We start from the raw sequence: 18,075 nt of genomic DNA on the forward strand, positions 1-18,075 counted from the left end.
AGACTCTATTATTATAAAGTATTGATCTGGGACACACTCCAGAGTCTATTACACTAAGAGATCTTGAGCTAATTTTCTACTTAAACTAGTAATGCCATTGGTCTTCCTCCTTTGTTAGGCCCTGGATACGTCCGGCTAAAATTTTCCCTGGTCACGGGTTAAGAACCACTGTTTTAGTGAATACTGAGGACACTCTCTCCACATTTTATAGACCCATGAATAAAAGGCAGACAGACAAGGAATATATGTGATTTAACTTTTTATTAGACACAAAATTAAGACAACAAAAAAGTGTTATACTATGAGATGCATATCAGAAAAGTGTACTTTATTGTACTGTGAAACAAAAAAGAATATATAATCTATTTTTACAGTTAATTACAAAATACAATCAAGTATTAGTGCATGCAATAGAAAGATTGGCTGCAAAAATACAATAAAACATCAGAAATTGCATGTGTGTTCCCATTAGTAGTCTATAAATGAAGTAAGTTATGTATCAGCAGCTGCATATACATTTTATACTGTAAGAAAGTGATATTTTTTTAGCATAAACAAATCACAATTAATTTTATCCAGTAAAAGTTTAACAATTATGCATTATGGGTAGAGGACTATAGCATGTTTTGCACTGAAGAAGAACAATTTTTCATATAGAATAATCGATCTAGTTACTGACAACATAGTTGTAGTACAATTTAGTAAAAATGTCTTCATAAATAAAGTATAACTTCCAGAAAAAGCAGATAAATATAAAATGTTAAATGTTTCAATTATACAACAATACAATATTGAGTGTGCACCTGATCTCTAAGTTTTTGTCATTTCATTAAAAATTCTATGTGCACAAAAAGTATGTAATTTAATACAAAGAAGGGTATTCTACCTCAGTAGAATGACATAAATCTGCTTGATCCTGTGCTCATAAACCTGTTTAAGGTAAGAAGTTTGGTTTATCTGACAGCAACATCATTGGTTCTGTCTTTTATCAGTTTAAGTTCTCTATGGACTTGGTACTATTGGGAGAATTCTTAAAAAGGTGATCAGAGGACAGTATTTTCACAAACAAGACAGCAGAGGGCGCTGGAGGACATTAAAGTTAATGTGACTATTATAATGTAGTGATGGCTGTGTTTAGGCCTGGGCAGTAGGGGGGATTTTTGTTTTCTCCTCTGAGCTTTCTTCAGATGTATCTGGAGCAACGGTGGTTTCTTCAGAGCTCTCTGAGCTGACACTCTCTGTAGTTGCACTCTCATGACTTTCAGATGACTGTGTCTAGCAAAATAAATATAAATATTTCAATTATAATTTGCTCTTTGAACTGTTATTGTTGCACTAGTGCATTTTTGTGCATTTTCACTAGTGCAACAACAACTTCACTTTTAAGAAACTTATTCTGTATAAACATAAGTCATTAACCCTTTAAGGACACAGCTTTCAGTTTGCTCAATTGTTTTATGACGGAAAAATTCCGTCATATGTCCTTAAGAGGTTAATGTATACATATATAGTAAAAAGTATGGATTTATAAATATATTTGTTGAAATGTATTACACAGCAGTTTGTTTTCTGAAAAATAAAATAAAAATTGTATCCCGGGAATAATTAAACAGTGTTTTTCTGTTCGAGTTGTCCCTGTAAGCTAATGAACAACAACCACTTCAGTATTAGCTACAATTCCATATAATTTCAGCTTTTGCTTAAAGGCACAGTACACTGTAAAATTGTTTTTATATTAATGTATTTTCAATGACTTGTTATACCAGCTGCAGAGTATAAAATGTATGGGAAATTGAATTTTAGGTTTATTTGTGTATATGAAGTAGCTGGTTTTGTGCTTTTAAACCCCAGCATATTACAATGGGTTGAGCTTCAGGTAATATCATATCTCAGTATGTTATCACTTTGTGTACACAAACTTGCTTCCTTATCTTATATTTGTCTGGAAAACTAAAGCTCAATACATAGAGAGAACAATGGGAAATTATCATTTTATTACTTAACTATCATGTCCCCCACTGAGTTTAATTTCTTCTGCTGGCTATGTTTACTTTGGCTATTCAATACCTGATACTCCAGTATCAAATCTTTCAGTATAGGTTGGGAAACCACAAGCTAAATCAGCTATTTCAAAGGCCAAAACAGGGGTAAAGGAGCTACTTGTAAACAATTTAATACACTCCAGCAGGTAAAATGGATCATTAAGAACAATTGTAATGGGAGAATTTTTTGGGGTGAACTGTCCCTTTAACTTTCTTCATGCAAAGTATTTATTTTAATATGATTAACTAAGTTGATCACACAAGGCATCTTTGTGTAGCCACCAATCAGCAGCTACTGAGCGTATCTAGATATGCTTTTCAGCAAAATATATTAAGAGAATGAAGCAAATTAGATAATAGAAGTAAATTAGAAAGTTGTTTAAATTTGCATGTTCCTTCTAAATCATAAAAAAAATATTTGGGTTTCATGTCCCTTTAAAATCAGCTGGGTGGTGCACATGCTAAAAAAGGTCGTGTTCAACATACAATCCTGTTAATCACATCTGAATTTGGACACTTTCAGTAACTTTGTGCAAGTGCAAACAGGTTCCTCGTCATTTTAAAACCTTTATTTTTGTTTCCACTGGCGTATATTATATCTATATAGTCTCATAGAAATAACTTACATGACCCAATATTATTTGCTTATTTTATTTGCTAATTTTGGAGCACTCTTCTACTGGTGTACAAAAATGGACATTGCTTGTTATGAATATATCAATTTCCTAGCCTGTTGAAGGTCAATGAGGAGTAGAGTTCTGCTAAACCTCTTTAGACCATAAAAGTTCAGTATAAACCATTTGAAGCTCATCATGCATGTTATGTAGTTTAACATAAGTGAACATTTTCTAAGTGAATTGATGATTAAAGGGACATTAAACCCAAATGTTTTCTTTCATGATTCAGATAGAACAAGCAATTTTAAACAACTTTCTAATTTACTTCTATTATCTAATTTGCTTCATTTTCTTGATATCATTGATATCTAGATAGGCTCAGTAGCTACTGATTGGTGGCTGCACATACTGTAAATGCCTTATGTGATTGGCTCACCTTTGTGCATTGCTATTTCTTCAACAAAGAATATCTAAAGAATGAAGCAAATTAGACAATAGAAATAAATTGGAATGTTGTTTAAAATTGTATTCTCTATCTGAATCATGAAAGAAAAATTTGGGGTTTATTGTCCGTTTAAGACCACCAGTTAATACCCTCCATTCATATGGCAGTGAAGTAACTAGTTACACTCCTCTCGTTCTTGCTATGGGTTCTTACCTGAGAAGAACTAGCACTACGTCTTCTGCGGCTTAGTACACTGTCACCCCTTGCATTTTCTGTTCCTGGGGTGGGTTGTGCATCAGGTGTTGGCTCATTCTGAGGGCCGTCAGTAGGACCAGCAGCAGTAACTTCCTCTGACGAGGAAGAGGAGGAGTCAGAATCTGATTTGCTGACACTTTCGCTTGAAGATGATTCCTGAAAGATAAAAAATGAAATTGGGTGCATAATTAGCTAGAAAGGTAGACTGCGTGCTCATTGTATTCCCTTGAGTGTTATAATACTTTTTTGTCCTTGTTGATAAAGTTGCCTGACTCGCTATAACATGTCCATAAGTATCACATTCATAAAAGAGTGGTTTCCATCTAGACTAGGGTTGCCACCTCAGACATGTTTTCCTGGACACTATGAGTTACACTTGCTGCAGGGTGTGCAGGAAGGTACATGAATAGTGCTGTCCTTGGTCACTATTCATGTGCTGTCCAGAGGCGCAATGCATTTTCCCTTCTGCACACTCTGCAACATGTATAACTAATAACTGTCCAGGAAACCATGGCTGAGGTGGCAACCACAATCTACACTCAGATATCAACATCTGCAAAATGTGCAATGTATAGTACCTTGCAGCTGATAGAAGAACCCATGTAAAATAAAGTTACAAAGTCAAAAGGGAAAGCATATTTTCCTGTATTATCCTGTCATAGAATTGTTTATTTCATCTTAGACAAAGCTGACATTTGAAGTTAATTATGGTCCTTTTTAAGATAAAGTTCATACCATTATTTGCCATATCCTTCAAAGAAAAAAGATGCTTTCTTTCACTGCTACTTTATACTGCTGTGTGTCTAATTTCTATCCTAAACTGTAGGATTCGACTTGGTGTATTAAGGAAGATTATATTATAATCTGTAAGAGTGACACCTTACTTTTGCTATTTAAGGAGACATTCTGATGCAAAAATTAAATGTTCTAATTTGTTAGAGCATGTAATGCTTGAATTACTGACCCTATCTAATTAATCTTTGTATGCATTAAACACATAGGTAAAATATTGATTGGGAGCCAGAAGAATTGCAGCTCTAGAGCAGAGCATGGTGATTGGTGGGTCATGTGACTGCTGCTACTGATATGGTCATCATCCTTATTCTGTTCCAGAGCCAAAATGCCTGTAGCTACTAAGTTGGATATTAAAGGGACATGAAACCCAACATTTGTCTTTCATGATTCAGATAGATAATACAATTTTAAATAACTTTCAAATTCACTTCTATTATTTAATTTGCTTCCTTCTCTTGTTTTTAGTTTTGGAAAGGTTTATCTAGGCAAGCTCAGGAGCAGCAGAGAACCTAGGTTCCAGCCGTTGATTGGTGGCTGCATATATATATCGATTGTGATTGGCTCACCCATGCACTCAGTTAGAAACCATTAGTGCATTGCTGCTCCTTTAACAAATGATACCAAGAGAATGAAACAGATTAGATAACAGAAGTAAATTAGAAAGTTGTTTAAAATTGTATTCTCTATCTGAATCATGAAAGAGAAAATGTGGGTTTCATGTCACTTTAACCACTTTAACTGTGTATTTATTCTTTTTCTGGGGTTAAACACATTTTTAGCTTGGGTTACTAATGCAACATTGACATGTTTTAACTAATTAGAGCATATCATGTTTACAGTAGAATGTCCCTTTAAATCATCCTCTTTTCTATTCATTTAGCACTTTTCTTTTCCTGGGAGAAGGACAGTTAGCATTATTAAAGGAACATTAAACACTTTGAGATTGCAATATAAAGTGTTTATTTTTAGGTGGTAAATAAAAACGATATACTTTCAATATTATTTTTTCCTTCCCCCCCCCTGTAATTTAATTTTGAAAATTGTGGGCATTCTAATTCTTGATAGAAATGGAAGTGTAGAATCTAGACTTAATCCTACAATATTCTACATTGTGATTGGCTGCAGAGAGACCCTTTTATAACTATCCCTAATTGGCCTCATCAGAGACATGGGGCACCCATTGCTTTTTAGGGCTATTGCAGTAAAACAATTACATGCTCTAATTCCTTAGAGCATGTCATTTTAAAAATAGTGCCCCATTATGCTCTGTGTTTAACTCTTGTGGGTGTTAAACACATAGTTAAAGTACTGCATGGGAGTCACAGAGCATTACTGTTGCCTATTGGAAACTGACGATACCCCCGTCATCTAAGCAATAATGAATGGTATACAAAGTTTCATTTGCAACCTACCTGATGTGAGGACTCAGATGATTTTGACTGTTCACATGAAAGAAGAAAAAAACAATTTATTATTTTTGCTTTTAGTAAATAAATAATTTACAAAAGAAATATGGACATTAATAAATTAAGTCTATAAATTGTTTGCAATTGATTAAGTTACACAAATCACACTAAAATTGTACTCATTTTATGAATGAAGAGGTTTTTAAGCCTGTTGCATCAAATGTGGATCTATCTATCTATATGTCTATCTATCTATCTATCTATCTATCTATCTATATATTGGACGATGAAATGACTGGCAACAGAAATATATAAAAGGCAATGGTTAATACCCACTTACTATAGTCAATATTTTGTATATGTGTAGTGCACAGAGGTATAAATAAATCAAATAAAATCAGAAAGAAAGAGATCCCCAAAAGGAAAAGATAACACAATCCCTCCCAAATGGGGTCTATTATACCCTTATCTGGCACAAAACCTGATAAAGCCACTATGTAAAAATCACAACAATAAAATGCAGTAAACAATATAGTTTATTAACCAAATCCTAAATAGGCTACACATTGATAAACTGATAATACCAGTCCTTCCATGAAATGTATGTAAGGGTACCCTTAATGATCCAGGGAGCTCCCTGATGTACAGTGACTAGTTGTGAGGTTGATCCATTCAAAAATAATTACCCCCTTCTAGTAAACTACATGAACAAGCTCCCAAACATGACTCCTCGAAGTGCAAAACCCCTTGGGTATTGAACAGACTCCCCCAGTACAAAGTCCATACGTGACCAGGACAAGGACGGGTAAGAAATATTCCCCACTATGGACTTTGCACTGGGGGAGGGGTCTGTTCATTACCCAAGGGGTTTTGCACTTCGAGTGAGCAGGCATACGTGTGTATGCTCTAATCACTGGTCATATCCACATCTGGATCAGAATGGGGGTGTTCAAGAAAATGCAACGTTGACTATGTGTTAAACCATTTTAAAGGCTTTAATCAAACAGTAAAATAATGAACACCATATATATAATCCATATATATATATATATATATATATATATATAATAACTAGGTGGCTTACAATTTTCCCAAATAATTATCAGGTTATCAGGTGATTCCTGATAAAATATATCACTGTACATACTGAATTATACACAATCCTAGGTCAAATATACTCACTACTTTTATATATGAGTTTGGATATTGCTAATATGGATTGCCACATTCATTTAAAAAATTTTTTTTAAATCAAATAAAAATAAATACAATAAATAAATAAATACAATAAATAAATAAATATAAATAAATACAAATTTCAAATGTTTTCTTTTCTAATATTCTTACATTTATTGATTTAAATTTATGTTAATGTTGCTAAGCAAATCTATTTGACATAGAGAAATTACAATTTAAATTTGAATTATGATCATCAACATTTAACATTTAAATGTTAAGGTATTTAAAATGGATTTGTAACATTTAAAAATATGGAATAAAAAAATATGATGGTACAAATTATTGTAAACATTGATTCTATCATTCAAATGTCCCCCCCCCCTCCCAAATATTTGCTCAGAGAGTCAGTAAAAGGAACATAGTACTCAACATTTTTGTGATGTATATGAAAACTAACAATAAGTGCAACTGATACCTGGGTATCTGTTTCTCACTGGCTGACAGGGACAACTCCCACAGAAATACCACACAGGTATACCCATTGTTCAAAAAAACATTTTGAAATACTATTTTTTTTAGATAGAACAAATAAATGTTTGAGTATCATGTCCCTTTAATATCTCTACACTTATAATAAATATTTACTCACAGGAAAAGCGCAGGCCAGGCCTATAAGGCAAACCAAAAGAACAGCAACTTTCATATTTGTATTAGTACCTAAAAATAAAATAGATATTTTAGCAACCTTATATAAACATTTTGAAACAAACAAAAGAATTAAAAAGATCATTGACAATATACACATTACCTTGAGTTCCCTCAAAATGCGATGAGCTTTAATGAGGTTGTGGAAGCTTGAGATCAATCTTCACAGCACTGAATTGTCTGACAAATGTGAGATTAGTGTTTGCTGTGTGAAGCCTCAGGCTTGCTGAATTTAAACTGTGTCCCCATACAGGAAAAGCCAATCGCAGTGCATCCAGGGTTGTGACATACTGAGGTTTCTCACCAATTGCTCTGCCCACACTTACTCAAACTTCCCCTTGGTTTTGTGGTTTTTCTGTCAACAAAATGCAGGGTTCATCTCAGCCAGTATAGATGATGATATACACTGTAATTAGACAATTTTATATGGGGGCTTGTTATTTAGCAATATGTTGACGTTTATACAGGGATTTGATTATGTTTTCTCTAGAGATTACATTACTGTGAACAAGAGAATTATCTGTCGGAAATGTGTGGCAGGTAAATTGTGGGGGAAGATATTTGGAAATTCAGGTGACTTTAAAGGCTTGCAAAATAAGGTTTAGTAGTATGGAAATCAAAACATTTTATTATGTTACTGCTAGATTACGAGTTTTGCATTAGGGTTAAAAAAACAGCGTTGAGAGGTCCCAACGCTGCTTTTAACGCCCGCTGGTATTACGAGTCTTGCAGGTACAGGTGTACCGGTCACTTTTTTTCCACGACTCGAAAATACCGCAAATCCACTTACGTCAATTGCGTATCCTATATTTTTAATGGGATTTTCCTAACGCCGGTATTACGAGTCTTCTTCAAAGTGAGCGGTACACCCTCTACCTCCAAGATCCCTTAACGCATTTGAAAGTCAGTAGTTAAGAGTTTTATGGGCTAACGCCGTAGTATAAAACTCTTAGCTAAAGTGCTAAAAAGTTCACTAACACCCATAAACTACCTATTAACCCCTAAACCGAGGCCCCCCACATCGCAAACACTTAAATAAAAATTTTAACCCCATATCTGCCGAACCAGACATCGCCGCCACTATAATAAATATATTAACCCCTAAACTGCCGCACTCCCACCTCACAAACACTAGTTAAATATTATTAGCCCCTAATTACCCCATCCCTAATATTGCCGCCACCTACCTACATTTATTAACCCCTTATCTGCCGCCCCCAACGTCGCCGCCACTATATTAAATGTATTAACCCCTAAACCTAAGTCTAACCCTAACCCTAACACCCCCCTAAGTTAAATATAATTTAAATAAATCGAAATAAAATCACTACAATTAACTAAATTATTCCTATTTAAAACTAAATACTTACCTATAAAATAAACCCTAAGATAGCTACAATATAACTAATAGTTACATTGTAGCTAGCTTAGGGTTTATTTTTATTTTACAGGCAACTTTGTATTTATTTTAACTAGGTAGAAAAGTTATTAAACAGTTATTAACTATTTAATAGCTACCTAGTTAAAATAAATACAAATTTACCTGTAAAATAAAACCTAACCTGAGTTACAGTTACACCTAACACTACACTATAATTAAATTAATTCTCTAAATTAACTACAATTAAATACAATTAAATTAAATTATGTAAAGTACGAAAAAAACCAAACACTAAATTACAGAAAATAATAAAATAATTACAAGTTTGTTAAACTAATTACACCTAATCTAATCCCCCTAATAAAATAAAAAATCCTCCTAAAATAATAAAAAGCCCTTCCCTATACTAAATTACAAATAGCCCTTAAAAGGGCCTTTTGCGGGGCATTGCCCCAAAGTAATCAGCTCTTTTACCTGTAAAAAAAAGTACAATACCCCCAACATTAAAACCCACCACCCACACACCCAACCCTACTCTAAAACCCACCCAATCCCCCCTTAATAAAACCTAACACTAACCCCTTGAAGATCACCCTACCTTGAGAAGTCTTCACCCAACCGGGCCGAAGTCCTCAACAAAGCCGGACAGAAGTGGTCCTCCAGACGGGCAGAAGTCTTCATCCAGACGGCATCTTCTATCTTCATCCATCCTGAGCGGAGCGGGTCCATCTTCAAGCCATCCAACGCGGAGCATCCTCTTCATCTGGAGTCTTCTTACTAAATGACGGTACCTTTAAGTGATGTCATCCAAGATGGCGTCCCTTCAATTCCGATTGGCTGATCCATCCAGAATCAGCCAATCAGAATTAAGGTAGAAAAAATCCTACTGGCTGATCCAATCAGCCAATAGGATTGAGCTTGCATTCTATTGGCTTTTCCAATCAGCCAATAGAATGCAAGCTCAATCCTATTGGCTGATTGGATCAGCCAATAGGATTGAATTTCAATCCTATTGGCTGATTGCATCAGCCAATAGGATTTTTTCTACTTTAATTCCGATTGGCTGATAGAATTCTATCAGCCAATCGTAATTGAAGGGACGCCATCTTGGATGACGTCACTTAAAGGTACCGTCATTTAGTAAGAAGACTCCGGATGAAGAGGATGCCCTGCGTCGGAAGGCTTGAAGAGGGACACGCTCCGCTCCGGATGAAGATAGAAGATGCCGTCTGGATGAAGACTTCTGCCCGTCTGGAGGACCTCTTCTGCCCAGCTTCATTGAGGATTTCGGCCCGGTTGGGTGAAGACTTCTCAAGGTAGGGTGATCTTCAAGGGGTTAGTGTTAGGTTTTATTAAGAGGGGATTGGGTGGGTTTTAGAGTAGGGTTGGGTGTGTGGGTGGTGGGTTTTAATGTTGGGGGGTATCGTACTTTTTTTTTTACATGTAAAAGAGCTGATTACTTTGGGGCAATGTCCCGCAAAAGGCCCTTTTAAGGGCTATTTGTAATTTAGCATAGGGTAGGGCTTTTTATTATTTTGGGGGGCTTTTTTATTTTATTAGGGGGATTAGATTAGGTGTAATTAGTATAAAAAACTTGTAATTATTTTATTATTTTCTGCAATTTAGTGGGGTTTTTTCCGTACTTTAGATCATTTTATTTAATTGTAATTAATTGTATTTAGTTTATTTAATTTATTTAATTATAGTGTAGTGTTAGGTGTAATTGTAACTTAGGTTAGATTTTATTTTACAGGTAAATTTGTCTTTATTTTAGCTAGGTAGCTATTAAATACTTAATAACTATTTAATAACTATTGTACCTAGTTAAAATAAATACAAACTTGCCTGTAAAATAAAAATAAACCCTAAGATAGATACAATGTAACTATTAGTTAAATTGTAGCTATCTTAGGGTTTATTTTATAGGTAAATATTTAGTTTTAAATAGGAATAATTTAGTTAATTGTAGTTATTTTATTTATTTAAATTATATTTAATTTAGGGGGCGTTAGGTTTAGGGTTGCACTTAGTTTTAGGGGTTAATAACTTTAGTATAGTTGCGGCGACGTTGGGGGTGGCAGATTAAGGGTTAATAAGTGTAAGATTAGGGGTGTTTAGACTCGGGGTTCATGTTAGGGTGTTAGGTGTAGACATAAATGTATTTCCCCATAGGAATCAATGGGGCTGCTTTAGGAGCTGAACGCTGCTTTTTTGCAGGTGTTAGACTTTTTTTTCAGCCAGCTCTGCCCCATTGATTCCTATGGGGAAATCGTGCACGAGCACATTTAGCCAGCTCCCCGCTATTGTAAGCAGCGCTGGTATTGAGGTGAGATGTGGAGCTAAATTTTGCTCTCCGCTCACTTTTCTGCGGCTAACGCCGGGTTTAAAAAAACCCGTAATACCAGAGTTGTCTGTAGGTGAGCGGTGAGCATTAACTGCTCATTAGCACCGCACACCATTACCGACAAAAACTCGTAATCTAGCCGTTAGTGTTTTATGGTAATGATAATTGATCTGAGAAAAAAATGAATAAGGTAAGTCAGTAAAACAGAGAAATTGTCTCTGTTTACATCAATGTAAAGTATTTGAATATTACCTTAAAGGGACATGAAACCCAAAATGTTTCTTTCATGATTTAGGTAGAACATAACATTTTAAACAACTTTCCAGTTTACTTCTATTATCATATTAGTTTCATTTTCTTGGTAACATTTGTTGAAGGAGCAGCAATGCACTACTGGTTACTAACTGAACACATGGGTGAGCCAATGACAGTCAATATATATGCAGCCACCAATCAGCAGCTAGAATCTAGGTTCTTTGCTGCTCCTTAGCTTTCTTAGATAAACCTTTCAGCAAATGATAGCAAGAGAAGGGATCAAATTAAATAATAGAAGTAAATTGGAATGTTGTTTAAAATTATATGCTCTGTCTAAATATTGAATGTCTAATTATGACTTTACTGTACCTTTAATTTTAAAATATCAGTGGGTTTCTCACTGTCAGTATCAGTTCAAGGAATACCCCAACAATTTCTGTAGCACGGCTTTTTGACAGCTGTACCTTCACTTTGAATTAACTTGCACAATAGAAAGCAGAAGAGTTACATTTTGCAGTTATTTTATAACAAATATAAAAAAGCGGTAAGAGAAATATGTACAGCTCTTGCTTTGTAGTACTGCTCACGCTAAACTGAAGTGCATGATATGGTTTGTCAAGAAGACAACGATATCACTGATTTTTAAATGTGCACTATTTCTCGTACAGTTGAAACCCATAATTTTTCTTTCATTATTTAGAAAGAGCATGCAATTTTAAACAACTTTCCAATTTACTTCTTTTATCTAATTTGCTTCATTCTCTTGATATACTTTGTTTAAAAGCATATCTAGATAGGCTCAGTGGGTTCCGATTAATGGCTGCACATAGATGCCTCATATGATTGGCTCACCCATGTGCATTAATATTTCTTCAATATTTCTTCAATCAAGGATATCTAAAGAATGAGGCAAATTAGATTGTAGAAGTAAATTGGAATGTTGTTTAAAATGGTATTCTCTATCTGAATCATTAAAGAAAAATTATAGGTTTCATGTCCCTTTAAGTTCCAAAATGTCGGAGCCCAGTGCGAAGATGCATGATTTCACTGACCAGCACTTTTGAAGGGTTAAAATAAGATAACAGATTTGAAGACAGCTGCAGGTCCAGAAGAAAAAAAAAAACTATAGCATGGTGAGTAGTAACCATGCTACTGTAGTTGTACTTTAATTCTGTTATCAAATTTACATCTTTCTTTTAGTATCCTTTGTTAAAACTTAAAGGACCACTCAATGCAGTAGAATTGCATAATTAACACATGCATTATAAAAAAGACAAGACAATATCACCTACTCTGAATTTCAAATAAACAGTACAGTATTTTTCCTGGCAAATGTATTTTTTCTCTTATTTTCCGGCCCCCTGTATCATGTGACAACCATCATCCAATCACAGACTTCAAGGTGATGAAGAAAAAACTCTGAAAGACAATACTGATTCTTCCAGGAATGTCTAATCTAATATTCTGAACGCTTTCTCAGCATCTGTTGATTCAAAAATTAGAGGGAACAAGCAATTTAGAATAACCCATGAGATTTAATAACTCAATTGTATTGTTACAGGCCTCTCTCTAAAGCACAAAGCATACTTGATCTGGATGAATCAAGAACGGTAGGGTCAACATTTAATAAGGATATGGGCCTGAAATTTGCTGTACAATCTGGGGTTTTCTGGGCTTTGGAATGACGGATATGTGGGCTTGGAGCATTGTATTGGGAAGATGTTGATCTTCATCAATATGACTAAAGAGGGAAAGGAGATATGGGGGGGTAGTTATCAAGCCGTCAACTTTTCTGCCTTCGCCGGCCCAATACGCCCGCCTAAGCTCGCCTACCTTTGCCGCCGCGGACCTGAAAAAATACGCCTAAGTTATCAAATAAAGCTGTCAAAAAGCCGCGGGGCAATGAGCAGCGGACTGTGATAGTTATCACTCATCCGATCTCGCTGCTCTTCGGCTTTTTCACAGCTTTATTGCTAGCCTGTCACTAAGCACTCACACTAAACAGCACTGTTCTACCCCCTATACCGGCGCCCCCGGAGCCCCCCGCAACTAAAGCTCCTAGACCCTGCCGCAACTATAATAAATGTCTTAACCCCTAAACCGCCGCTCCCGGAGCCCACCGCAACTATAATAAAAGTCTTAACCCCTAAACCGCCGCTCCCGGAGCCCACCGCAACTATAATAAAAGTCTTAACCCCTAAACCGCCGCTCCCGGAGCCCACCGCAACTATAATAAATGTCTTAACCCCTAAACCACCGCTCCCGGAGCCCACCGCCACCTACATTATACCTAGTAACCCCTATCCTGCCCCCCCTATACCGCCGTCCTCTATAATAAAGTTATTAACCCCTATCCTGCTGATCCCGCACCTCGCCGCAAATAAATAAATAGTTTAACCCCTAAACCGCCGCTCCCTGAACCCGCCGCAACCTATATTAAATTTATTAACCCCTATCCTGCCCCCCCTACACCGTCGCCACCTATAATAAATTTATTAACCCCTATCCTGCCCCCCACTACACCGCCGCCACTGTAATAAAATTATTAACCCCTAAACCTAAGTCTAACACTAACCCTAACACCCCCCCTAACTTAAATATTAATTAAATACATCTAAATAATATTTCTCTTATTAACTAAATTAATCCTATTTAAAACTAAATACTTACCTTTAAAATAAACTCTAATATAGCTACAATATAAATAATAATTATATTGTAGCTATCTTAGGATTTATTTTTATTTTACAGGTAACTTACAATTTATTTTAACTAGGTACAATAGCTATTAAATAGTTATTAACTATTTAATAGCTTACCTAGCTAAAATAAAGAGAAATTTACCTGTAAAATAAAAACTAACCTAAGTTACAATTACACCTAACACTACACTATACTTTAATAAATTATTCCTATTTAAAACTAAATACTTACCTGTAAAATAAACCCTAAGATAGCTACAATATAATTAATAATTACATTGTAGCTATCTTAGGATTTATATTTATTTTACAGGTAACTTTGTATTTATTTTAGCTAGTTAGAATAGTTATTAAATAGTTATTAACTATTTAATAACTACCTAGCTAAAAGAAATACAAAATTACCTGTAAAATAAATCCTAACCTAAGTTACAATTAAACCTAACACTACACTATCATTAAATTAATTAAATAAACTACCTACAAATAACTACAATTAAATAGAATTACATAAACTAACTAAAGTACAAAAAATAAAAAAAGCTAAGTTACAAAAAATAAAAAAAATAAGTTACAAACATTTAAAAAAATATTACAACAATTTTAAGCTACTTACAAATAATCTAAGCCCCCTAATAAAATAACAAACCCCCCCAAAATAAAAAAATGCCCTACCCTATTCTACATTAAAAAAGTTCAAAGCTCTTTTACCTTACCAGCCCTTAAAAGGGCCTTTTGTGGGGGCATGCCCCAAAGAGTTCAGCTCTTTTGCCTGTAAAAGAAAAATACATCCCCCCCAACATTAAAACCCACCACCCACATACCCAAACCCCCCTTAAAATAACCTAACACTAATCCCCTGAAGATCATCCTACCTTTAGTCGTCTTCACTCAGCCGAGCCACCGATGGAACTGAAGAGGACATCCGGACCGGCAGAAGTGATCATCCAAGGGGCGCTGAAGAAATCTTCCATCCGATGAAGTGATCCTCCAAGCGGCGCTGAATAAATCTTCCATCCGGGCGATGTCATCTTCCAAGAGGCGCTGAAGAAGTCTTCTATCCGGGCGATGTCATCTTCCAAGCTGGGTCTTGAATCTTCATCCCGCCGACGCGGAACATCCTTCTTTCCCGACGGACTACCGACGAATGAAGGCTCCTTTAAGGGACGTCATCCAAGATGGCGTCCCTTCAATTCCGATTGGCTGATAGGATTCTATCAGCCAATCGGAATTAAGGTAGGAAAATTCTGATTGGCTGATGGAATCAGCCAATCAGATTCAAGTTCAATCCGATTGGCTGATCCAATCAGCCAATCAGATTGAGCTCGCATTCTATTGGCTGTTCCGATCAGCCAATAGAATGCGAGCTCAATCCGATTGGCTGATCGGAACAGCCAATAGAATGCGATCTCAATCTGATTGGCTGATTCAATCAGCCAATCAGATTTTTCCTACCTTAATTCCGATTGGCTGATAGAATCCTATCAGCCAATCGGAATTGAAGGGACACCATCTTGGATGACGTCCCTTAAAGGAGCCTTCATTCGTCGTTAGTCCGTCGGGGAAGAAGGATGTTCCGCGTCGGCGGGATGAAGATGGATCCTGAAGAAAGAAGATTGAAGACCCCGCTTGGAAGATGACATCGCCCGAATGGAAGATGATCTTCAGCGCCGCTTGGAAGATGACATCGCCCGGATGGAAGACTTCTTCAGCGCCGCTTGGAGGATCACTTCATCGGATGGAAGACTTCTTCAGCGCCCCTTCTGCCGCTCCGGATCTCCTCTTCAGTTCCATCGGTGGCTCGGCTGAGTGAAGACGACTCAAGGTAGGATGATCTTCAGGGGATTAGTGTTAGGTTATTTTAAGGGGGGTTTGGGTTAGATTAGGGGTATGTGGGTGGTGGGTTTTAATGTTGGGGGGGGGTTGTATTTTTCTTTTACAGGCAATAGAGCAGTTTTCTTTGGGGCATGCCCCACAAAAGGCCCTTTTAAGGGCTGGTAAGGTAAAAGAGCTTTGAACTTTTTTAATGTAGAATAGGGTAGGGAATTTTTTTATTTTGGGGGGCTTTGTTATTTTATTAGGGGGCTTAGATTAGGTGTAATTAGCTTAAAATTGTTGTAATATTTTTTAAATGTTTGTAACTTATGTTTTTTATTTTTTGTAACTTAGCTTTTTTTATTTTTTGTACTTTAGTTAGTTTATGTAATTGTATTTAATTGTAGTTATTTGTAGTTAATTAATTTAATTAATTTAATGATAGTGTAGTGTTAGGTTTAATTGTAACTTAGGTTAGGATTTATTTTACAGGTAATTTTGTATTTCTTTTAGCTAGGTAGTTATTAAATAGTTAATAACTATTTAATAACTATTCTAACTAGCTAAAATAAATACAAAGTTACCTGTAAAATAAATATAAATCCTAAAATAGCTACAATGTAATTATTATTTATATTGTAGCTATCTTAGGGTTTATTTTACAGATAAGTATTTAGTTTTAAATAGGAATAATTTATTAAAGTATAGTGTAGTGTTAGGTGTAATTGTAACTTAGGTTAGGATTTATTTTACAGGTAAATTTCTCTTTATTTTAGCTAGGTAGCTATTAAATAGTTAATAACTATTTAATAGCTATTGTACCTAGTTAAAATAAATTGAAAGTTACCTATAAAATAAAAATAAATTCTAAGATAGCTATAATATAATTATTATTTATATTGTAGCTATATTAGGGTTTATTTTATAGGTAAGTATTTAGTTTTTATTTAATGATAGAAATATTATTTAGATTTATTTAATTAATATTTAAGTTAGGGGGGGTGTTAGGGTTAGTGTTAGACTTAGGTTTAGGGGTTAATAAATTTATTACAGTGGCGGCGGTGTAGTGGGGGGCAGGATAGGGGTTAATAAATGTATTATAGGTGGCGACGGTGTAGGGGGGCAGATTAGGGGTTAATAACTTTATTATAGAGGGCGGCGGTATAGGGGGGGCAGGATAGAGGTTACTAGGTATAATGTAGGTTGCGGCGGTGTCCGGGAGCGGCGGTTTAGGGGTTAATATGTATAGAGTAGATTGCGGTGGGCTCCGGGAGCGGCGGTTTAGGGGTTAATATGTATAGAGTAGCTTGTGGTGTCCGGGAGCGGTGGTTTAGGGGTTAATATGTATAGAGTAGCTTGCGGTGGGCTCCGGGAGCGGCGGTTTAGGGGGTAATACATTTATTATAGTTGCGGCGGGGTCAGGGAGCGGCGGTTTAGGGGTTAATATGTATAGAGTAGCTTGCGGTGGGCTCCGGGAGCGGCGGTTTAGGGGGTAATACATTTATTTAGTTGCGGCGGTGTAGGGGGGGCAGATTAGGGGTGTTTAGACTCGGGGTACATGTTAGGGTGTTAGGTGTAGACATCTCCCATAGGAATCAATGGGATATCTGGCAGCAGCGAACTTGTACTTTCGCTATGGTCAGACTCCCATTGATTCGTATGGGATCCGCCGCCTCCAGGGCGGCGGTTTGAAAACAAGGTACGCGGGGCCGGAAAAGTGCCGAGCGTACCTGCTAGTCATTTGATAACTAGCAAAAGTAGTCAGATTGTGCCGCACTTGTGTGCGGAACATCTGGAGTGACGTAAGAATCGATCTGTGTCGGACTGAGTCCGGTGGATCGAAGCTTACGTCACAAAATTCTACTTTTGCCGGTCTCTAGCCTTTGATAACTAAGGCGAATCAGCCTCGCCACAAATACGCTGCAGAATTCCAGCGTATTTGAGGTTGACGGCTTGATAACTACCCCCCAGTATGTCTATCAATTTATGGTCAGCAGGCCAGATTCTCTGCAGAATGCTGACCAGTGCAAGACAATGTATTTGTTGCAGATTTAACCTTTCCAGTTTCATTCCAAAGTACAAGAGGACCTGTTTTGCTTTCAGTGTTACTGTGCCCTCAGGCCTCCTGCTTTCT

General features: G+C 36.2%; 1 protein-coding gene across 1 annotated transcript; it reads right to left on the reverse strand.

Moving 5' to 3' along the window:
- Nucleotides 1-244: 244 nt before the first annotated feature.
- Nucleotides 245-7,602, reverse strand: SPP1 (secreted phosphoprotein 1). Its single transcript, XM_053700759.1, has 5 exons — nt 7,548-7,602; nt 7,389-7,456; nt 5,567-5,593; nt 3,318-3,515; nt 245-1,275 (listed from the first exon to the last, which is right to left on the reverse strand). The coding sequence occupies exons 2-5, from the start codon at nt 7,440-7,442 to the stop codon at nt 1,135-1,137; spliced, it is 420 nt and encodes a 139-aa protein (XP_053556734.1). The 5' UTR covers nt 7,443-7,456; nt 7,548-7,602; the 3' UTR covers nt 245-1,134.
- Nucleotides 7,603-18,075: the final 10,473 nt, after the last annotated feature.

Source organism: Bombina bombina, chromosome 2 (genome assembly GCF_027579735.1).
Source record: "Bombina bombina isolate aBomBom1 chromosome 2, aBomBom1.pri, whole genome shotgun sequence".
NCBI classification, from domain to species: Eukaryota; Metazoa; Chordata; class Amphibia; order Anura; family Bombinatoridae; genus Bombina; species Bombina bombina.